General features: G+C 38.7%; 1 protein-coding gene across 2 annotated transcripts in view; it reads right to left on the minus strand.

The window, feature by feature from the left end:
• The window catches only part of Rassf (Ras association family member), a 285,214-nt gene that overhangs the window by 136,747 nt on the left and 124,057 nt on the right, over positions 1-24,410 (minus strand). For both annotated transcript variants that reach the window (XM_090370595.1, XM_090370596.1), the window contains exons 5-6: positions 20,425-20,574; positions 1,435-1,779 (exon numbers count right to left, since the gene is read on the minus strand). In XM_090370595.1, the coding sequence (XP_090226721.1) occupies positions 1,435-1,779; positions 20,425-20,574 (495 nt within the window). The remainder of the gene's footprint in view (positions 1-1,434; positions 1,780-20,424; positions 20,575-24,410) is intronic.

Here is a 24,410-nt window from a genome sequence, read left to right on the forward strand (position 1 = left end):
TTTGTATGCTGCAAAATTTTGCTCATTTAAAGCCAAAAGGTTAAGAATCTGCTAATGCTCTGGAGTATGCAGGGTTCTCTCCTTAGCAATTTACACAGATCTCTTTGGAAGCTAAACATTCCTTGCTCTCGATTGATCAATTGATTGATTTTACTACAGCAAACCCAACTGTGGTTATGCTGCACCAAGAAAAAGTTAAGTTAAAATACAAAAAACGATAGATTCTGATAAACTTTAAAAGGGTTACCTCGTCAAATTATTATATATATATATAAATAGAAGCAGTATAAGTTTAAAAATAAATTATCTAATTTAGACACATGTTAATGGCTATATTAATGGTTATATTAACGGGTAAAAATTACTTAAAAATGCATTTTTAATCTTTAAGCAAAAAATTTTATATTTTAATATGTGGTGCTCAACACATATTGTATGCCGCAAAAGATATATTAATGGCAGTGGCCAACAATGTATATTTGGCAATATGGATCATTATCAATAATTTAAATTATGACAGAGCCTCTGACAGAGGTTTTTATCACCATTCAACCTATATGAATTAGTGACTTCCTTGTGGGTACATGATGCCCAATCCCAGTTCCACAGATTTTATGCAACGTATCAGTGCCACATTTATCAGTTCAACACCACACTGACTAACCTTCAGTAGATGTTTTCATTATTCTGTCTATCACCTGTATATGCTGGGTAATACAAGATAAAATTAAATAAAGTGTCAATTCGTATTTTACTTTCCAACTTTTTTTACTTTGTATTATTATTTGAAAATAATAATACAAAGAAATTATTCTTGTGTTAGTGGTTCTGAAACTTTTACTAGCATCCTCTCCAAAAGGTAATGCGTTAGTCAAGTAACCTGTTTGTATGAAAATAGTAAAAAAAAAAAAAAGCTAACAAAGCTGCATTACAACAACCAGGTTGCTGTGAACAAACCGCTGATAACAACCATCAAAACTCACCTATGCACATTAGTGGCAAGGAGCACATTACTAAGCATTACTGTTTTGCAAAAAGTGCGATGGATGGCTTATCAGATGTGTGAATGGCAGCCAAAGGTAATGTACTTTCTGGCGTGTCTGCAGTCAACAGTCAAAGGTTCCAACAGTTCTGCAACCCAGAACTGCTGACTGTAGTTCTATAACAAAGTGAGCTGTACTTACTCGGCATGGTCTGGGTTCCTTTATCCCAGTAAAATCTTCGTAGGCCTTGCAAGGGAGGAAAGTCTAGATGCTGAAATGGCAAAATTCTTCTAAACTGTAATGTTTTTTGCCAACTGCTGAGGCACAATTACCATGAAATCAAAATTACAAAATTTTAAGGGCATTCATATAAGTACAAAGTTAAAGGCGCGCGCGCGCGCACACACACACACACACACACACACACACACACACACACACACAATCTTACCTCTCTGTTATAGAAGTGTCCATTTACTGAGCATCTCCGTTTCAAGTTTGATTTTGATGATTTCTGCTTTTTTCTAAGTGTTACATTTTCCATGTCTGCTGCATCATTATCAAGAGAATTTAACCATGGATTACCTTCACTGTCCATATTTCTTAAAAGATCAAATGCCTGAGGTGGAAGTGTCTTATAGTTCTTCCCTAAACAACTTTCAGAATCAGAATTCTCAAATTCAAGAAAGTTTGTATTTTTTTCAACTGGAAAGGATAATGATGTCAGAAAAACTGGTTCTGCAGGATTCAAAAATTCCTGTGGATATCCTTGTGATGGATACTTTTCTCCATTATTCTATAACAAAAAAATATATATTTAAATGATAATTATTTCTGATTATAAACATTTATGATCAAAAATATTTAGATAATTATGTAAACTTAAACACAGTAAAAATAATCAGTTTTCTAATTCTACAGAGTGTCTGATAAGTAATTCCCTATTTTTATTTTGATAAAACTTCTAAAACAAGAAAAATCAGTACTGCCATTGATGTGAAGCTTACTACTTGTAATTTTATTGTTTTCAGATAAAGAATAGCTAACTGTTTAAACAACCTACACAGCATGCGCAAATTACAGCAATAACAGATAAGTAACTCAGTTGGAAGAGTAGTGATTGTAACTCAATGCTATAACTAATAAATGGTATGGAGAAAAAAAAAAAACTTTGAGTAAAAATTATTTAGTATAGCATTTTCAAACCAATGTTCCATGAAGCACCTACTCAAATGTTCCATTAAATGACCCATCAAAAATTTGCTTATCAACATTTCAATATTTTGAGTAAAATATTGAAATATTTTATTACACTTTCAAATAAAATAGAAAATGTTTTCTTTTTCTATTAAATTCCAATTTTTATAATCTAATTAATTTGAATTCTTTTGTTTCTAGTCATGAAGACTTTTTTTAGTAAAAGGGATTAATAAAATAAAAGATGACAGAGATTTGATGTTCCACTTACTTTCTTACCCATTCCAAAGTCTCCAGTACTCAAAAGGGTATGGTATAAGTCTTCAACATATCGCATCATATAGAAAAGTGACAACTCAAAAATGCAATTTTCCATAAAGCAAAAACAAAGAAATCAAATATGGTTTCATCTCAATTGTGGGTATTAATAACAGATTAGAAGAAAAAATTACCAGCTTGATAAAGGGCAATAAAATTTTCTAACAGATTTGTGTTACCATGACACATAGAGGCCATGCCATGACCATGACTTGGAGTTTTTTCTTATTTGTTATTTATTTATGTTTTTTCAGTTGTGAGACTTTTAATACAGGAAAGGACCAGAAAAATTAACATATCGAAATAGTTTAGACAAAAATAGCATATTTTGTTAATTAATGAAAATATATTTTGAAATGAGCAAATATAACAAAAGCACAAAAAATTTAATTTTAATTAAAAAAATATATATACAGTAATTCTCAAAATAAGGTTTAAGGTTTGAACGCCGAAACATAAAACGGTTTGTAGCTTTTATGGATATGATTTGTTTTAATCAGGTCCGTTAAAACTCATATTGTGAATATAAGATATAACTTAAACGATGCTGCATTTGCATATTTTTGCTAATTCAGAGTTTAGCTGCGTACTAATACGTTGATAATCGAACATAATACGTTGGCATTCAAGGTGAGCGGACGCACTTAGACAGGGCTACTCAGTTAAGTGGTTTACTTTTGGATAGTGCTTTTAAATATTTGATTTATTTAGATATTGTTGGATTATTTTGTTATAGGTTTTCCTGTAACTGTTTGATTTTAATAATATTATAGATGTAATTTTTTAAAGTTACTTTCATTGATATTTATTTAATTTTATAGTGGTAGTTACGAGATCTGCCTTAAACATGGCACAGGGTATCGTGACTCACACGGAAATAGCAGATGGCGATTTACGGGTGAGTCATGATTTAATCCGTTGTGGAACCTGTGGAATGTTTTCCAAGGTCGACCTGGTGACTAATCCTATCTCACCTGGGGATTCTTTTCTTTGTGATCGATGTAAGGAGTGCACCGATCTTAAATTACAATTTGGTGCACTGATAGAACAATTTGAGTCCCTGAAAAAAACGAGTGCTTGCCCTCGAAAATAATGCATCTGGGAGCTCGTCAGGGACTCAAAACTCCAGCAATCTACCAAGTGATGCACACCCGATTCAAGCCTCAAAACAGAAAAACCAAGTGCAAACTACTCTGGTTAAAAAGGACATTGTTTTATTAGGAGACTCCATTGTCAGGGAAACGGGGAATTTTTTTTGTAATAAAGATAGGTGGAGCAGAACCAGGGTATGTCTGCCGGGAGCAACTATTGATGATGTCACCAACAGATTGTCAGATTTTAAAGGGGGTAAAGAAAATATTATTATTCATGTGGGGACAAATGATATTAAACGTACATGATCTGACAATTTGTTGGAAAAATACAGGACCTTGCTGAGGAAATGCCACAAGCTAGGCCACAATGTCTGTGTCTGCAATTCTGCCCCGACACGATAGGAGGGATTATATGTTAAGAGCCTTGTGGATTAACTCAAGACTTGAAGGACTCTGAAAGGCTTCAGGGGGGAAATTTCTATCAGCATGGCCCACACTGGTAGGTAGAAGGAATTTGCTCTGTAGAGATAGGATACACTTAAACAAAGGTGGTGCAAAAGTTTTTGCCAGTATTATTGTGGATACCTTAAAGGTTCAGGGAAACTGCTAGTTAGAGGGGGATGTGGGTAATACTGACATGCATTTTTCTGATAATATTGGTTAAAGTAACTCTTGCACATACCTTAAGAGTTCTTATCTGTTACCCCAACTGGATGTATTATCTAGATGTTCTTGGGCAGAAACGTTTCATGTGAGTGGGTAGCTAATGCCAGGGAAGAGAGCCTAAAAAACTTCAAGGGTTGTGTTAGGGTTGTTAAATATACAAGAACAGTAAGTCTTAATTGTTTATACAGTAATTTTAGAAGTGTCGTCAATAAAATGAGCGAATTGAAACTGCTGGTTAAAACAAGTAACGCAGACATAATAGGGCTTACGGAGACGTGGTGCCACCAGGACATTGGGGTTGGTTGGTTGGTTTTGATTTTATTGGCTAATGTAATAGCTACTGAGGCTATAATGCGCCAAGACCAAGTCATATATAAAAAATTTTAAACTTTCAGTGACCCAATTACTTAGGTCACTATGTCAAAATATATAACAAATGTATAAAGGATAAATAAATAGAAAATGACAATAAAATGTGAATTTTATATATGAGCAAAAACGTTTATTGATTTTAAAAAGCTAAAAACAGCAGACACATCGTCATTGTCGGATAAAATCTGACTGAGTGTATAAGGCTCAGCCGGATGACTAAAAACAGTAAAATATAAATCACGCTCTTGTCTAAAACGTGGTCACAGGGTTAAAATGTGATGAATAGTTAAAATGGTGCCACAGTTCTCGCACATAGGACAGTCATCCGCTCTCAGCAGAAAAACATGTGTAAGATGACTGTGTCCTATGCGGAGACGAGCTAGAACAACTTCCTCTTTGCAGTTCCTGCACAGACTAGACTGCCAGTGTTGGATTACAGGCTTTATCTGATAGAGCTTGCTTTTGACTTGCTCATGCCAAGATTGTTGCCATTGGGAATGTAATTTAGTTTTATTAGCTGCCTGTAGTCTGTATAGGGGACTAACAGGCAATAAGTGTTGTGTGGTTCTGGTGATCTGGCCGCAGCATCTGCCAGTTCATTTCCCCTGATCCCAATGTAGCTCGGAATCCAGCAGAAACGGATGTCGAATGAACACTCAAATAGGGAATGTAATGTCTCCTGAATCCATGTCACAATCGGATGAGGATTATACCTCATCCCCGATAAAGCCTGCAGTGTACTTGAAGAGTCAGTGTACACCATACACCTTTGGTGCTTACGGGTTTTAATGTGGTCCAAGGCTAGCTCAATACCATACAACTCAGCTGTGTATATGCTGCATTCGTGGGGAATCTTCCCAGAGATAGTACTATCTGTAAAGTTAGCAGCAGATCCTACAGACAACTCTGATTTCGAGCCATCGGTGAACACAGGCAAAAAATCAGAGTAATCGGATCGGTGGACACCATAGAGTTGCTGGTAGACAGATGATGAGGTCTCAGACTTTACCCATTTCTTAAAGGAAAAGTCACAGGATGGGATATGAGCATGCCAGGGTGGAAGAGTTTCTTTTGGTGTTTTTGCAACCTTGTCTACCGTGATGTTAAACTCTCTGCGTAGCTCTTGGACACGAATACCAAAAGGTCGATTGGCAGTCGGACAGGTATTGTACAAGTTTTCCCAACGTGGCTCGAAAACGGGTGTCCACGTAGGATGGTCTGGCAGGGATTTCAACTTTAACACATAGTTTAAAGACAGCTGCTTATGTCGAAGGGGTAACGGTGGTTCATTTACTTCGACGTATAAGCTCTGGACAGGAGATGTTCGAAATGCTCCAGTAGCGATACGGATAGCCTGATGGTGGACAGGGTCCAACCATCGAAGGACACTATCTCTGGCTGAGAATACCTGGGACCCGTAATCTAATTTGGATCGTACAAGTGCACGGTAAAGCCGTAGTAGGGTGCATCGATCTGCTCCCCAACACATGGAGGCCAGAGAGCGGAGAATATTTAGTCCCCTCATGCATTTTGTACGAAGTTGACGAATATGTTCGAGAAAGGTCAACTTTTTATCAAACACAAGTCCCAAGAATTTTGTGTCTGAAATTACTGGAATAACATTTTGTCCGAGCCTTAATTCAGGTTCAGGATGAAGATTACGCTTGCGACAAAAGTGTACGCAAACGGTCTTCTCCGGCGAGAACCTGAAGCCATTAGCAAGTGCCCAGGAATTAAGGCAATCAATGGCTTTCTGCAGTTGTCTTTCAATAACCCTCATGTTGCATGACTGACAAAATATGCTAAAATCATCAACATAGAGAGCACAGTTTACAGTTGGAGGAAGTTGTTCTGTGATGGAATTTACTTTGATGGCAAAAAGCGTGACACTTAATACTGATCCTTGTGGTACTCCCTCCTCTTGGCTGAAGGAACGAGAGATTGAGGTTCCCACACGAACTTGGAAAGATCGATTGGCTAAAAAGTTTTTAATAAAAATGGGGAGTTGCCCCCTAAGACCAAGACTATGCAGATCTTTTAAAATGCCAAATCTCCAAGTTGTGTCATACGCTTTCTCCATGTCAAAGAACACCGACACCAAGTGTTCGCGTTTTAGGAAAGCATCCCGGATGGATGCTTCCAATCTAATAAGATGGTCCAAAGTGGACCGGTTCCTTCGGAAGTCACACTGGATGTTGGAGAGAAGATCATTTGATTCTAGATACCATATTAAACGATACTTAACCATTCTCTCCAGGATTTTGCACAGACAGCTAGTCAGAGCAATAAGACGATAATTGGTGGTGACTTTTAGATCCTTTCCTGGCTTAGCAAAGGCAAGAACGATTGCCTTTCGCCAGGAGTCCGGAAACTGCCCTTCAATAATAAAGATTCTGTTATACAGAAGGAGCAGACAATCCATAGATTTTGGTGAAAGATGTTTAATCATTTCATAATGGATGCCATCTGGTCCAACAGCACTTGCTTTGGAAAGAGTGAGAGCTCTTTTCAGTTCCTCTATAGTGAATGCCCCGTTGTAGGGATAGAGCCCCTTGGACTTAAAATTAAGTGCTTGTTTTTCCAGTTTATGTTTCGGGACCAGGAACTCTGGGAAATACGAGGATGTTGCGGAGATGTTAGAGAATGTTTCCCCAAGAGCATTGGCTATTGCAGTTGGATCTGCAATAGTGCATCCATTATAATCTAGGATTGAAAAAGGGTGGGATGTATATTTTCCCTTCATTATCCGGATTTTATCCCAGACTACCTTCGAGTTGGTAGACTGGTTAATAGATGATGTAAAACGGATCCACGATTCCTTTTGACTCTGACGACGGATGTAGCGTGCTTTGGCTCGTGCACGTTTGAAGGCTATAAGGTTGTTCGTGGTAGGATATCGGCGAAATATCCCCCACACTTTGTTTTGAGCTTTTTTGCTGTTGTGCATTGTGAATTCCACCAAGGTTTGGGAAATGGTGGAAACCGGGCAGATGTTTTTGGGACAGCATTCGCAGCTGCTTGGACAATGATTTCTGTGATGTACTTTACTGCGTCATTGATCGGCTCCCGACTGACTGTACTGAGGTGACTGGAATGCCTTCCAACATCAGGCATTCCAGTCACCGTGACCAAACTTCCACCGTGGTAACCTAAAGGGAAGACATGGCCTCCCACTGTGTAACAAGGTTATCACAGGGAAGTGATCACTTCCGTATGGATTCTCCTCCACTTCCCAAGTGAGTGAAGGGAGTAGAGAAGGGGAGCAGATAGAGAGATCAATGGCAGAAAAAGTACGGGTAGGCATGTGGAAGAAGGTGTTTGTTCCAGTATTTAGAAGGGAAAGGTCATTGTCATTGAGCATACGCTCTGACTCGTCCCCTTCCGTTGATGTTAGCACTACCCCACAGGGTAGTATGTCCGTTAAAATCCCCGAGAAGTAAGAAAGGGGGAGGCAACTGCGTTAGAAGATCATCAAGGTCTTCCTGGGAGATGTCAGTCCCAGGTGGCAAATAGATAGAGCAGACCGTTAATAAAAATCCCACCGTAAGGCGAATTGCAACAGCATCTATGCTAGTTGTAATTAGCAAGGGCTGCACTGGGCTCTGGTTACCCACAAGGATAGCCACTCCCCCATGAGCAGAGCCATCAGCAATTCTATCCTTTCGAAAAATTGCGATGTTGTGCATGGTGGGTTCATCATTTGCCTTTAGATATGTCTCCTGCAAGCAAAAGCAAACTGGCTTGTGCTTTTGCAGGAGGGCCTTGATGTCATCAATATTTCGCCGGAATCCACGACTATTCCATTGTAGGAATTTAGCCATTATTTTGGCTTGGTGGGTCCATCAGGCGGCTTCCGAGGTGCTGAGGGCTTACTTTTATCAGTCTTGGGTTTATCTTTTTTGGGGAAGAATGGACGCTGTCCCCTGTCCATTTCTTCCTCCGCAAAGAGTTCCAAGACTGAATCTTCGGGTACCTCCTTCTGCTCGACATCCATGTTTTCTTGGGTACTAGGGGGGGACTTCCCCTTTCTTATTCTTTTCTTTCGTAATTACCTTGGTTACTTGTGGAGCATTAGGAGGTACTGATATAGGAGTGGCAGCTGATTGGTTTTTCTGTGCAGGTTTTTGAGAACTTAAGAGATAACGCGCAATGGGAGTAAAAGACTCCTTTGGAGGAATGGTCATGTCCGTCTGAGTTCCGACGGAACATCTCCCTGCTACCTTCTGGGCGTAGGTAGGTTTGTTGATATTCAGGGGTTTCACCGATTTCCTTGCCTCCTGGTATGATATATTTAGCTCTGCCTTCAGCCGTTGAATTTCTTTTTCTTCTTTCCACCTCTGGCATGCTCGTGAGTAGGCCAGGTGTTCGCCTTCACAGTTAATACAGGTGGGTTTTGCGGCTGAACATGCTGTTGTTTCGTGGTCCTTTGCACCACATCGAGCGCATGCAAGGACTCCACGGCAGGCCATTTGAGAATATCCATACTTCTGGCATTTAAAACACCGTAAAGGGTTCGGAACGTATGGACACACTGAACAATTGATGTATCCAGCTTTAATCTCGTCAGGAGGTTTAGGAGAGTTAAAAGTCAGGATAACGCTCCTGGTTTTAATTTTTCCATCCCTTCACGCAGTAATTCTCTTGACCGCAGTAACTCCCTGTGGTTTTAATTCAGAGCAGATTTCCTCCTCAGTTACGTCGAGAAGGTCCCACTCTGAAATGACACCTCTCGATGAATTGAGTGTTCTGTGTGGTGTCACTGTTATGGGTACTCCTCCGATTGATGTTACTCGGAGTAGATGTTCCGATTGCCTGTCATTTTTAGTTTCAATTAAAAGGTCTCCAGAACGGAGCCTCTTAACTGATTTGGGTGAACCTGCTAACCCATCTAACCCTTTTTGAATAAAAAGAGGGCGACATTTTACCAATCGGTGTTTCATTGGTAGAATGCATAATTAGGAACCTTGGGACAGGCCCTGATGGTAATTCGGTTCGCTGCCTCTTTTTAGCAATAAGCTATGTCTCCTTTTCATTGATTTCAGATAGGGACCGGGTTGGGGGCCCCTGAAGAAGTAAGTTTATCAGGATTCATAGAAGTTTTATTTGGTTCAGTGCCGGGGCTCCCCACCCACCATGGAGCCCAAAGGACGCCCACTACTTGGCAAGCAATAAATGCGCTCCGGAGTGAGACGCCAGGGCTACCCAGAAACCATACCCACACTACCCAGAAACCATACCCTTACCCTGAATCCTGTCCCTCGGACCGTGAGGGTAGGGGCATGGCATTGACACGGTTGACCCTCGCAGGCGAGCCTACTAGCCGATTGATCCTAGCCAGGCCTTCCAGGACCTCTGGTCTTGTCAAAGCAGGGGCCAAAGTGGTGTATTGAAGCTGGGCCCCTCAACCACCAGGATCCCCCTTTCCAAATTTCCATGGGTTGCAGCGCACGGCAAACACGCCGATTCCATTGATGTAAGCCTGGAACCTGGGCTGTGGGTGTTAGATCCCAGTGATGCTAGTCTGGAAGTCCAGCAGCTTCACTGGGAGGTCCCCTCACCACGTACAGGTGCCCACGTCGAGGGGCCCGGAAATTGGGGATGATGAGTTTCAGTACGGCTTGTATAATGTATTTAGGAAGGATAGGTTAGATAGAAGGGGTGGTGGGGTAATGCTTCTTATCAGAAGCAGCCTGAGTGTGACGATAGCTTTCCCGGATTCAGACATTTCACATGCTAGTATAGAGTCTGTATGGTGTGAGATAGTTGGAAACAAAGGTATAATGCGAGTAGGAGTAATCTACAGACCAGGTGATTGTGAAGATTATGACAAAAGCCTCTACATGCAAATGGAATGGGCAAGTAAGCGTCAATGCCTTATTATGGGTGATTTCAATTTGCCTCTAATTGACTGGAGTAAATGGGAAGGAAACTCGACATGGGGAACAAAATTTTTAAATCAACTAGATGACTGTTATTTGTATCAACATGTCAGGGAAAGTACTAGAGAAAAGAATATCCTAGACCTCATCATCACACATGAATCAGATGACATAACAGGGCTGACAGTAGAGGAACCAGTAGCAGGAAGTGATCACGAAGTTCTACGGTGGATGATGACGAGAGAGGTAGCAGAAGTAAAAGGCAAAGGAATGGGTTTTAATTTCAGAAAAAAGAAATTACGATGCCTTAAGGTACTACATGGCCTCTATTAACTGGGTAGATATCGCGCAGAGAATGAATACAATTGAACTGTGGTACGCTTTTAAAACATTAATCACAGATGCCTTGAATGCATATATACCATTAAAAAAAATACTCCATGAGAAGAGTTCCAAGTTGGATGAATAGTGAAGTTGCCGCATTACTTGAGCAGAAAAAGGTGGCATGGAAAGGTTACAGAGCAATAAAAAGTACTGAAACCTATAACAGCTACAAGGTGATGTGTAATAGAGCCACAGAAAATGTTCGACAGGCAAAGGCAGTTTATGAGAAATCACTAGCAAACAGAGCAAAGAGTGGGGGATAAAGAATTCTTCACATATATAATTGCCAAGAAGAGCAGGACAAACCAGATCGGACCTTTACGTAAGGGAAAGGGGATAGTAATAAATACACCAGCTCCCGTTGCAGATGAACTCAACAGTTATTTTGCATCGATATTTACAAATGAAAAGCCTTTTGTGGCAATGGGAAATTGTGGGAGCGAAGTTAAAAAATATGTAATTAATGATATTGAAATTTTGCAAGATTATTTAATGAAAAAACTTTCGTAAGGCTCCTGGAGTTGATGGAATATACCCTATAATCTTAAGAGAGGCGGCAAGCGAGTGCATTGAACCATTGAGGCTAATTATGCGAGCATCACTAGACTCTGGGGAGATTCCCTTGGATTGGAAAAGTGCAAATGTATCTCCCATATATAAGGGTGGCTCTAAAAGTGAAGTTGGAAATTATCGACCTGTCAGTCTGACTTCAGTAGTAGGGAAAATCATGGAGGCAATGATCAAGGGTGGAATTCAGGATCATTTGGATCGAATTGAAATTCTCAAGGATACTCAGCATGGTTTTGTAAAGGGAAAATCATGTTTAACAAATCTGGTTTGCTATTTCGAAAGGGTCACTAACGAGCTGGATTTAGGGAATAATTTCGACATTGTTTATTTAGATTTCAGCAAAGCTTTTGACTCAGTCCCACGTGAGCAGTTGCTTTATAAGCTGGAACAGGTTGGAATCACTGGGAAAATCCTTAGATGGATAGAAGGATGGCTTCAGGGCAGGAGGCAGAGGGTTGTGATAAATGGCTATTCCTCAGATTGGGTTGATGTAAGAAGTGGGGTTCCCCAAGGATCAGTATTAGGACCACTGTTGTTTTTAATTTTCATAAACGACATTGATGAAGGGATAGAGGGTGTGATGTCTAAATTTTCAGATGATGTTAAAATTGGTACAGTAGTTAATGATCACTGTCAAGCTGAGCTTCTTCAGAGAGACCTAGATAGACTTCAGGAATGGTCAGAAAAATGGCAGCTGTGCTTTAATCCAACAAAGTGTAAGGTATTACACCTGGGAAACAGTAATCCCAAAAAAACCTATTCACTTGGTGGAGTTCAACTAAACCCAGTACTGGAAGAAAGGGACTTGGGTGTTACGATACAGTCAGACATGAAATTCTCTGAGCATTGTAAACAGGTTGCAAGGAAGGCCCATGGTGTCCTATCGATGATCTATCAAACTTTTGCAAGTAGAGATAGGGACGTGATAATCCCATTATATAAGGCTTATGTTAGACCACACTTTGAATACTGTGTTCAAGTATGGAGACCGCACCTAAAGAAAGACATCGAGCTTCTTGAAAGGGTGCAAAGAAGGGTAACTCGCCTGGCGAGATCGGCAAAAGGGCGTCCTTATGAAGAAAGACTTCGAATGTGTGGGTTGCAGAGTTTGGAAACTAGACACCTTAGAGGAGATTTGATTGAGGTGTTTAAGGCTCTGAGAGGCATCAGTAAAATGAATGAGGACAAAATTTTCAAGATTATAACTGATGCTAGAACTAGGGGACATAAATTCAAGTTATGGGGGGGAAATGTTTAGATTGGACTGCAGGAAGTTTTATTTTAGCCAGCGAGTTATAAATTACTGGAATAAGTTGCCTTCATGGGTGGTAGAGGCCGACAGTTTGGGGAAATTCAAAGGTCATCTGGATAGTACTTTCGGGTAAGGGAAGCGCATAGGATGATAGGTTTAATTTCCTTTTTATTTTTTATTTTATTTTTTTTATTTATTAATTATTATTATTTAGTTATTTATTTTATTTATTATTTTTTTTTTGTTTTTATCATTGTTTTGTTTGGATTTTTTTTTTTTTTTTTTTGGCTGGTGCAGCATAAGCCATAGGCTTTCTTGCACCATGCAGCCGTTACTAATACTAATATGATGCGTTTGCACTAACTTAGATCTATTAATTCTAACTACATTCAGCAATATATTTTATAAGAGCACACATATACGTACAATTAAATATTTGTAAGTATAAAATTTAAGAAAATAATTAGATATGCCCCTTACAAGACTGAAGATGAGGAATGACATTTTGCAATTGAAGCAGGCAAGGTAAACAGTTACTTTGCAACGAACCTTACAACAGAAATTATGTTCAAATTAGGTAAAAAGTAATGAATCAGGTTGCTATAAAATAATGTTTATGTTGGTATTGGATTTAACGACACAAGGTTACTAAGGCCAAACTATATCTGGTCATCGTTTATTCACAAGAAGCATATTATTATCATCATCATGAACTTGGTCCGGCTTAGGTCTTTTAAGACCTGTTCCATTGAAGCTCTTGGAGGTGGTCACGATCGACCCACATCTCTCTTGCCTGTAGGTTTGTAAGAAGCATATTATTATTATGCCATATGGTGCAAGGAAGTCTGAGGCTTATGCTGCACCAGCCAAAAAAAAAATTTGAGTAACCTGAGAGAGAGAGGAGGGAATCTCACCAAAAGAGAGAAGAATGATGATACCCAGGTCAGAACCCTGGGTGTGCCAAGCCCATACTCACCAGATGTGAGCCCTTGGGATTATCACCAGAGATGTTAAATTATATGCTTCTGTACAAACCAATATGTTTTATATACAATAAAAGTTCTTTAATATTTTCTTACTTTCCTAAGAAATGAGATAAATCAGGTGATGTATTCAATATGGAGAGTGACTGAAAAGTGTTTGACTGGATGGTTGAATGTAAGGGACAATCAACCAGAAAATGACAGACCACAGGTTGTCTGACAGGATGAGCACTGAGGTGGGTTTTCTCGCAATAATAGGAAGAGATGAGTATGATGAGTGTGTCCAATTCTGAGTCTTGCCAGTACTACTTCCTCTCATATGTTTCGTCGGAAGCCAGAGACCCACAGCTTTGGATCTTCTTTTATCTAGTAAAGTTTATTGTTCGTGTTACTTTTCCAGATCTGTGCCCATTTATCGAGCATGCTTTGTGTATGACAAACTTATAGCTAGTGTAAGGAACTTGAGGTTGTTGTGAGAGAGTGGTTTGAGGATGTTTAGCAGCAAAGTCAGCACTTTCATTTCCCAGAATCCCAGAATGGCCAAGGATCCAGCAAAAACTGATTGACCGATTCGACACACTGCAAGAAAATAGCTGGGAATGAATCTGTTTCAATATACAATGAAAAGAGAAGAAATTCTTCCTTATGGCAGAGACAGCACTGAGGGAGTCTGTGTAAATTATTGCATATGAGATAGAAAGCTTAATAATCTTACTAAATGCTAACTTAATAGCATATAATTCAGCTGTGAAGATGCTGCAAGCTAGTGGCAGTGTGGCTGAACTTGTACATAAAGGAAAAACTGCCACAGCACCTACCTTACTGTCAGTTTTGGAACCATCTGTATAAATTTTACAGGCATGGTTGTCCATAGTAGCATGAGATGAATGTAACTGTCTGATATTGCAGAGAAATATAATATTTTCCCCCACCACAGAAAGTGTATATCTTGAAAGACAGACACATATATCCAAGGTGGAACAGCTGCAGTTGCATCTGGAAAAATTTCATTTAAATTGACATTCCAACTCTGAACAAGGTCTTTGATCCTGAGCGAGGCAGGTCTATTTTAATTTGGCTTTCTCACATAGAAGGATTCCCACCAACTATTATAAAGATACTCCCAACTTGGGTGCGATGGTAAACTCTGGATCTTAGCAGCATAGTGGACCCGTAGTGTTTTTCTACACAGGCGTAATAGGAGATCATGCACTTCAATACTTTGGATCGAAGAAGTCCTGAAAGCTCTCAGCACAGTCCTCACAGCACTGTGATGGATCATATTTAGTCGTTTTAAAGCAGTGCTCCTGGCAGTCATACACTGGATGACCATAATCTAGCTGGGAATGGATTAAACTTCTATAAATATGCAGCAAAGTATACCGATGACCTTCTCATGACATTGATGAGACCGATCGAAATATATTCAAATGCTTTATACAAGAAGTTCTCAAATAAGTAATGTGTGCTTGGAAATTTAGTTTGTGGTTCTAATATTAATCCAAGAAATTTAACGGTATTAACAAGCGGAATTGGAGTATTGTTTATTTGTAGTTCAGGTTCGGGATGGAGAGCTCGCTTCTTGCAAAACCGAGTGTCAGTGCATCCTTTTCTGATAGTCAGTAGCCATTTCGTGAAGTCCAGGATTCTATTTTGGTTATGGCAAGTTGGAGTTGCTAACTTTCCATAACCAAAATAGTCGTTCGATGGTATTCATACTTTGAGATTCACAAGAAATGGTAGGGTATGTGGGTTGCAGAGTTTGGAAACTAGACACCTTAGAGGAGATTTGATTGAGGTGTTTAAGGCTCTGAGAGGCATCAGTAAAATGAATGAGGACAAAATTTTCAAGATTATAACTGATGCTAGAACTAGGGGACATAAATTCAAGTTATGGGGGGGAAATGTTTAGATTGGACTGCAGGAAGTTTTATTAATCAGTTCAAAATGGTAGGGTCATCTGCATACATATAAGTTTGAAATATCTCGTTTTGTGATATCTTGTGTCATGCTGCTAACTCAGATTGAAAACAGTGTTGGATTAAGTACTGATCACTGCGGGACTCCCTCTTCCTGAATGTGAGATGTAGAGAGTACGTTTTTATATCGGACCTGAACAGAATGCAATTGCAGGAAATTGAATTATTTCCAGCAAATGACCCCTAAGCCTCAGATGGTAAAGGTCCATAATAATACCATGACTAGAAGTTTTATGACAATGGCATTGCAGATATGAGATTCAGCTTTTCTATTTTTTTTCAAATCTATTTTTTCAAATGCCATAATGATATGGAATTACATTCTCTGACTGCAGAATGTAATTGAGCCTAATATGAACAATTCTTTCAAAAATTTTTCCCATCCAGCTCATAAGAGATATTGGCCTGTAATTTTAAACACAGGAAGGATTTTAATGTTCACACCAGAGACTCACATCTGGTGAGTATGGGCTTGGCACACCCAGGGGTCCTGAGCTGTATATCTTCATTCTTCTCTTTCTTTTCTTGGTGATTCCTTTCAACTTCTTTCTCTCTCTGGTGTAACTCAATTTTTTTTTTTTTTTTTGGCTGGTGCAGCATAAGCCTCAGGCTTCCTTGCACAATATAGCTAATAATAATAAATTCCAGCTGGCTTCCGTTTTCTAGTCACACCGACCCAGCTGGTCGAGATGCCCAGGCTTTTGCAATTACTAATGGCCTCGCACAGATTGTTCATTTACCTACAAGAATACCAGACAATCCTAACCAGCCAGCCAACAAGCTTGATCTTTTTCTCATAAACAACCCTTCTAAGTACACGGTTGAAGTAAGTGGTTCTTCAGGCATCTCAAATCATAACTTGGTGATCTGAGTGATCTTGGTGATCTCTTCTCCAATGGAGCCTTTATCTCATGGCTACTCCCAATCTCGTGTTGTTTGGCATTACAAGAATGCAAAATGGGATGACCTGCGAGATTTCTTTTCTTCTTTTCCTTGGTTGGATTACTGTTTCAAAACTTCTGATGTCAGTGTTTGCTCAGATCGTGTCAGTGAAATTATTCTTGTAGGAATGGAATCCTTTATTCCACACTCTCCACTTTAAAATCTCGTCCTTTATCTAAACCTTGGTTTTCCAATAAATGTGCTAAGGCTGTTCAAGAAAAGAACATTACATATCATAATTGTCTTGTTTCCAATTCTTCAGTTTCATTTTCTGCCTATACCAAAGCTTGCAACAATTGCAAAGCAGTTATTAATCAGTTCAAACTAGATTTTGAACAGGCTAAGAGTAGAAAATTTGCTTCTTGCCCTAATGTTAGCCAAGCATTCTGGTCTCTTGCCAAAGCTATTGGCTGCAACTTTTGCCCATCTCTGCTCCCACCTCTGTCAAAACCAGATGGTTCTGCTCTCAGTTCAGCCAAGGATAAAGCTGCTAGCATCCCATTCTTCTTCAAACTCATATATTAGTGATCTTGGCAAAACACCTCCCGTCATTTCCAACAAACTGCATTCAATGCCTCTTGTGGTCTTCCGTCAACAGGATGTCAGAAGGATTTTCAAGAATATTGATGCTAAGAAAGCTCCAGGTCCTGATGGTATTTCTCCACTTGTTCTCAAGGCCCGTGCTCCTCAAATTACTCCTGTTCTTTGCCACCTTTTTTCACTTACTTATTCCAAAGGTGTTTTTCCTTCTGCTTGGAAATTTGCTCATATCCGGCCAGTTCTTAAAACGGGTGAAAGTCCCTCCCATCCAATTATCGTCCCATTGCAATTACTTCTACTCTTTCTAAAGTAATGGAAGAAATCATTACTAACGGTAAAGAAATCAATTAACCGCCAACTCTTAACAATCACCAGTATGGATTCCATCAGTGTTGATCCACTGGTGATATTCTGGCTTATGTTACTTATGGACAAATTCAAGGGAAAAGTTTGGTGAAACACAAGCAGCGTTGTTCTTGACATCTCAGAAGCTTTCGATCGTGTTTGGCATAAAGGTCTTCTAAACAAGCTTCCATCTTATGGTTTGCCAACTGCTTTTTGCAATTGGTTATCGAGTTTTCTCTCTGATCGCTCACTGAGGGCGATGGTAGATGGCTCTGTCTTCTAACTTCCCCACTAATGCTGGTGTCCCCCAAGGTTCAGTTCTTTCCCTCTTGTATATTAATGACCTTCTTCCATTGACTGGAAATTCTATCCATAGTTTTGCCGATGATAGCACATTGCATTCCACTTTCCATTTAGAGAAACCTTGCCATGCTCAATCAGTTTTAACTTATCGAATATCTGCTACCAATTCCTTAAATGCCGATCTTCAGGTAATTCTCCAGTGGGGCAAAGACAACTTAGTTGATTTCAATCCTTCTAAAACTTGTTCTTATCTTATATCTAACAAAAAGGATTCTTCTGTTCCTATGCTTATCTTTGGTGACACTGTGATTTCTAGGCAAAATGATATATCTCTTTTGGGGATTACCCTGACTTCTAATCTCTCTTGGCACAAGCACTTTACAAATATTGCTTCCTCTGCAGCTAAAAAACTTGGTTTTCTCTTTCCCTCTCGGTGTTACTTTTCTTCCAAACAGCTGTTCACTCTGTACAAATCTCAAATTTGCCCTTCCATGCAATATTGTTCCCACATCTGGGGTGGTGCCCCCAAAACCTCTCTCAGGCTTCCAGATTCCATTCAGAATAGGGTAGTTAGGTTAATTAATGACTCCTCTTTAACAGAGTCTCTCCACTCACTGTCTCATAGACATACTGTTTCTGCTGCATGCCTTTTCTACAAATACTTCCATGGGCACTGTTCTGAATTGGCTTCTATAACTCCCACTCTCTCTCTTTCAAAACAGTCCGAACACATGCCACCACCAGCCGGCATCCATTTAGTGTCCAACTTCAAACTCATAGAACCAACTTTTCATCTTCCTCATTTATTCAACTGCCGTTTTCTGGAACAACCTTCCTTCATACGTATTTCTTGAAAATTACAGTCTACAGAAATTCAAGTCTAATGTCAACAAATATCTTTCCTCTTCTTAACCTCCAACCTATGGATGGTACTAAGGTTCTAGTACTATAGGCTCTAATACCTCTCGTGTTTGGAGTTTTCATTTAAAAAAAAAAAAGCACAAGTTCAATAGCACCGAACCTAACATGGGGATTTCCAAACAAAATAAAATACGTGGGTTTCCCAATCTTTTTTTTTTTTTTTTTGCATAACGACTAGCAAGTGCAACACTGGGAATTCACAAAAAAGAATGGAAATAGCAGGGTTTTCTCTGCACAAAACTCAAAAATACCATGTTATGCAAGGTTTTCTGCAATTATTATTATTAGCCATATGGTGCAAGGAAGCCTGAGACTTATGGTGCACCAGACAAAAAAAAAAAAAAAAAAAATGAGTTACGCTGTGTGTGTGTGTGTGTGTGTGTGTGTGTGTGTGTGTGTGTGTGTGTGTGTGTGTGTGTGTGTGTGTGTGTGTGTGAAGTAGAAGGGAATCACCAAGAAAGAGAAGAATGATGATATCCAGCTCAGGACCCTGGGTGTGCCAAGCCCATACTCACCAGATGTAAGCCCTTGTGGTTAAATTCTCTGCATTAGAACAAAATATAAGTACTGTGGTGTTGTGCAATGACTGCCACAATTTACCAATTAGATGCAGGGGGGCCACTTTCCATGCCCTCTTCAGGGCCTCCACCTCCAAGGCATCATGCCCGGGCATTTCCCAAAGGATTTCCACAATTTACCAATTAGATTAATCAGTTGTAGAAGCTAATTTCAATCTGAGACATATAATGTTGGGTTAATATGTTATTTTCTACAGCAGGCAAAAGTGTGTCCAAAATTGCTGCTGACACAAAGGCCTACTCAAGGTGCTCCAAAATTTACTGGTAAGTAGAGGTATTAAAACTAAAGCAATTAGCCACAAAAAGGAAAGCAGTCAACTCAACACTTTGCACTAATGAAGTTGCTGTTTTAATGCATGATCTATCCTTAGGAGTTTGAGCATTTTCTGCAGAGCAAAGTTTTGCTATGTAGAAAATTTGAGTTTATCTACTAACACTTTATTTGCCATTCAGAATATATCTTCCTCTTTCTACAGAAAATTGGAAATATAAGTGAAATCAGAATATTTTTACATCAATTACCTGTAGATCTATGAAAATTATGATTTCACCCTGCATTTGAATCAGATATATCCAGATTCAAATTCAGATTCTTATATATTTCAATTGAAATTTATAAAAAATTCCTCCCATTATGAAGACCAGAAATTTATTAGTAGAGGCATATGATGCAAGAAAGCAAGCTTATGCAGCATCAGCCAAAAAAAAAAAAAAAAAAAAAAAAAACACTTCCACTTCACCCCTCCGTTCGTTTTAAATTATAAAGGCATAAATCACAGTTTAGATTTTTTATATGTATAAATAAACAGATTAACATTTAAAATTTTAGTAGTTTTATACTGAATATTGTGCACTAACCAAGGACAGACTTATTATTCAATATATGTATTCCACTTGCATATATACATATAAATGGCATACTGAATTAGCAAAGAGTGCAAATGATCACAATTTGCAGCTGTTAACACATTCAACAGAAGTTTTGCCACTACATTTCATTTCAGTGATAAGGTGGTTTCATTTCAATTATTTACTCTCCTTGTAGTTATCATTATCTGCATAATAAGAATATTTATAAATTTATCATATACATATGCTGATTTCCAATGTTAACTCACCTGAAGTGATATGCGATTCTCAGAAACAAATCGACAACTATTGCGTCTCCTAACAGGCATCCTATCATCATGTTCTTCCTTCAAATGAATCACATTATTTACTCCCCAAAATATTCGTAACGATCCCTCTAAAATAATTCTTCCATTTCTCTAAAAGATAATTTCGATAGAAAAATTAAGTTATTCAGATACTCAAATAGCACTGAAAAATTCAATTTTATTTTATCTAAAATAACAGATATTTGGCAATTTAAATTTATAAGAAATTCCTCCCACTATCAACAACAGAAATTCAAAATTTCTTAAAATTCACCTGAAAACTAGCTAATCCCTAGAGAGTTAACAATGTATAAGAATGAAAATTACAAGAAAATAAAACCAGTTTAGATGATAAAACCCATATAAATAAAATAGATTAGTAGTTAAAATGTTTGCATTTCTTACTGAATGTTCAAGCACCAATCCAGAGCAGATTTATTATTCTATATGTGAGAATCATTTCTAGATCAGTATGCCACTTGCATACATGCATTAAAACATATTGAATTCCTTAAAATATCTGCATAATTAACAAATTACAATAAAATTCCATTAGAACTAATGCGATTTTAAAGTAGTTATTTCTATGTCCAGGAAAACTTCTGTTATTATTAGGTTTGTAACAGTTCTGACAAAAAATCAGTAATAAAATTAATTCTCTTAAGTTAGACTTATGGGGAACTAAGTGGAGATCAGATCCATTGTCCAATCCTTACCTCCTCATGGTGTAACCTGTTAACAGGCAACCAGTTATATGGCTAATGAATGAACAAGGATAAGTTGCCAACATGGAACGGAGCTGACCAAACCGGAAAAATTATATACTAAAATGTTATCATCATAGTAGATCAAATAAATTGAGAATCATACTAGTTAAGTGTCATCGCAGATCAACAAAGTCCCTCTGTGCTTGTCAGGGAACCAGGATACAGTACCAATCATGCTACTGGGACAACCATCAAAACAGATACCATCAGTTACAGAAGCTTTTGTTTGTTTTGGTTTTAATGATGCATCAGCATCTAAGGCTATTAAGCACTAGGAGATAATTATACCAGTTTAAAAGAGAGATATAAATAAATTCCGGTAACCTTTGAAAAAAAAAAAAAACATTACCTTGTCACAAATCTTATTATGGTAAAGAGTGGTATATGTATTAACATATATATATATATATTCAGGATTTTATATACATTTATATAAATTAATATGGTGTAAAAATTTAAAAAGAGCAGACACATTGTCATTGTCGGATAAAATCTGACAGAGTGTATAACGCGCAGTCAGATGAATAAAAGCAGTAAAACGGGTATTGCTAAAATCTGGACAGTCAATTAAAATGTGTCTAATCGACACAGGACACAAAGGAGCATCATAAGCCCTCAGCAAATACAAATGTGTCAGATGACTGTGTCCTCTGTGGGTCCAGGCAAGAACAACTTCCTCCTTATGATTCCTGCGCAGACTGCCACAGTTCAATTACAGGCTTTATCTGATATAATGTTTGTAGTCTGTCTATTCCAAGAATCTTGCCGTTATGAATGTATCTTTTGGTGTATTATTTGCCTGTAGTCTGTATAGAGGACTGACAGGCATCGATTATTATTGGGAATTGCTGATTTGGCTGCCAAATCATTTCCCCTAATCCCAATGTGGCTGGGAATCTGGCAGAAGTGGATATAGTATTAACGTTCATGGAGAGAGTGAATCTTCTGCTGAACTTGAGACAGACCTGGTTGAGGATTATATCTCACAGTTAGTAAAGACTGTAACAAGTCTCCGTAGCCAGGTGGGAAGGAGCAGCAGTGTGTAGCACACGCTCCGGGATATGCGGTGGTCATTCCCTGACCTTTCCGCATCCTCCGTATTTGGTGGTGATGGGCTCGAACCCGGGTCTAATCAAGAAGCATGTGCTACGCACTACTCCTTCCCACCTGGCTATGGAGGTGCCCCTCTGGATAGGAGATATTCAATACGTATCCAGGTGGTCAGGAGCATGAGTGCAGTAACACATGTTCATTGAGTGGACCAGAGTTCAAGCCCGTGACTGCTAAATACAATTAACATTTGTATTGATTGATTTATTGTAAACTCCAATGACCTGGTGGTCGTGCAGGAGTATAAACAGGAGCATATGCTCCAGAGCAATATGGAGTCTGTATAGGGGACTGACAGGCAATGATTATCCAGGGAAATTGATAATTTGGCAGTTGCATCAGCTAATTCATTTCCCTGGACTACAATTTGGCTTGGGATCCAGCAGAAGCGGATATCAAATTTCAATTCAATGAGAGAGAGAGAGAGAGAGAGAAAAGCATCTGCCGGATCCAGGACAGGACTGGATGAGGGTTATACCTCATTGATAACAGAGAGAGTAACATGCTTGATGAATCACTATATACCATATACCTCTGGTAATCACTATTTTTAATATGATCAAGGGCTATTTCTATTGCATGCAACTTTGCAGTACAAATGCTAGTTTCGTGTGGAATCTTACTGGGCACTGTTTTATGAGGAAAGACAACAGCAGATCCCACATAAGATTAACTTCAAGCCATCTGTATAGACTGGCATGAAGTCAGAATACTGTGCTCAATGTGATACAAAGAGTTGCTGGTAGACAGCTGGAAGTGTAGTAGCCTTCTACCAGATCATAAGGAAGAAGTCAGAAGTTGGAAGATGGGCATGCCAGGGTGAAAGGAATTGCCTTGGTGACGGTAACTTTGTCTACCATAATGTTTAACTCATTTAACAGCCCTTGGGTTTGAATACCAAAGGGTGTCTGTTGGAAGTCTAATGAGTGTTGTAGAGATTTGTAGAGATCATGGCTCGAAAACTGATGCTGATGATAATCCCTGCCTGATCATGGGATGATCAGGCAGGGATTTCAATTTAAAGACATACTATAAGGGCAACTGGTTACGTTGAAGGGATAGAGATGGTTCATTTGCTTCAACATAAAGGCTTTGGATAGGAGATAAGCAAAATGCTCCAGTGGCTGTCCGGATGGCCTGATAGTGGACTGGATCTAACTACCAAAGTACACTATCTCTAGCAGAACAACCAACCCAAGACTCATAATAGAATGTGAAACAGACAAGAGCTTGGTATAGTCAAAGTATTTTTTGTAGTTTACTGGCGGTTTCCAGGGTGTCCCCTATGTCCGCCGTTCGTTAAGCTTAATTGTGTGCCAGCAGAATCGTTTTTTTAGTTCATCTAATTAAAATTTAAGTTTAAAGTTAAGTTTAAAGTTGAAGTTTAGATCAAATCGTTTGAATGTGTTTTAGTTAATTTAAGTTAATGTTTAGTGTTTAGTTTTAGGTTAGGGTTAAGTTAAGTTTGAGTAAAGTTTAAGTTCTGTTGTGTGTTTAAGTTGAGTGTTAGTTAATTTAGTGGGCAAGTTTGGGTTTGAGTTAAGTAATTATGAAGCTGGTTTTGACATTAGTGTAGGTTCGGTTTAGGTTTAAATTTAAGTTATAGATGAGTTTAAGTTTAGGTTGTAGTTTAGGTTTAAGTTTAAGCTTAGATTTGAGTTACTGTTTAATTAAAGTTATAAGTTTAATTTATATTTGATGTTTCCTAATTTAATTTAGTTTTAAGTTAAGCTGAAGTTAAGTCGGGTTTGAGGTAGAGTTAGGTTTAATTTAATTTTAGTTTAAGTTTAGGTTGAATGTAAGATTTAAGATTTGAGTGTGATTTATAATTATAGTAAGTATTTAGTGAGTGATAAGTACGCGAGCCTTTACGGAATTTAAGTTATCTATCGCGGTTACTATTTATAATTGTCATTAGTGTGTGTAATGTGTTGTGTATGTTGTTTGTGGCTGGCATCTGGCATTTAGCAGCAGGGGGCCGCGGAGAACTAGTCCCGACCCCCCGCTCCCGTACCGCGCCACGAGGAGGCAGCCAGATTCTCTTTTTTTTTTTTTTCCTCCTTTCTCCCT

Source organism: Mastigoproctus giganteus, chromosome 3, assembly GCF_048544385.1.
Source record: "Mastigoproctus giganteus isolate SK-2022 chromosome 3, ASM4854438v1, whole genome shotgun sequence".
Lineage (NCBI taxonomy): Eukaryota > Metazoa > Arthropoda > Arachnida > Uropygi > Thelyphonidae > Mastigoproctus > Mastigoproctus giganteus.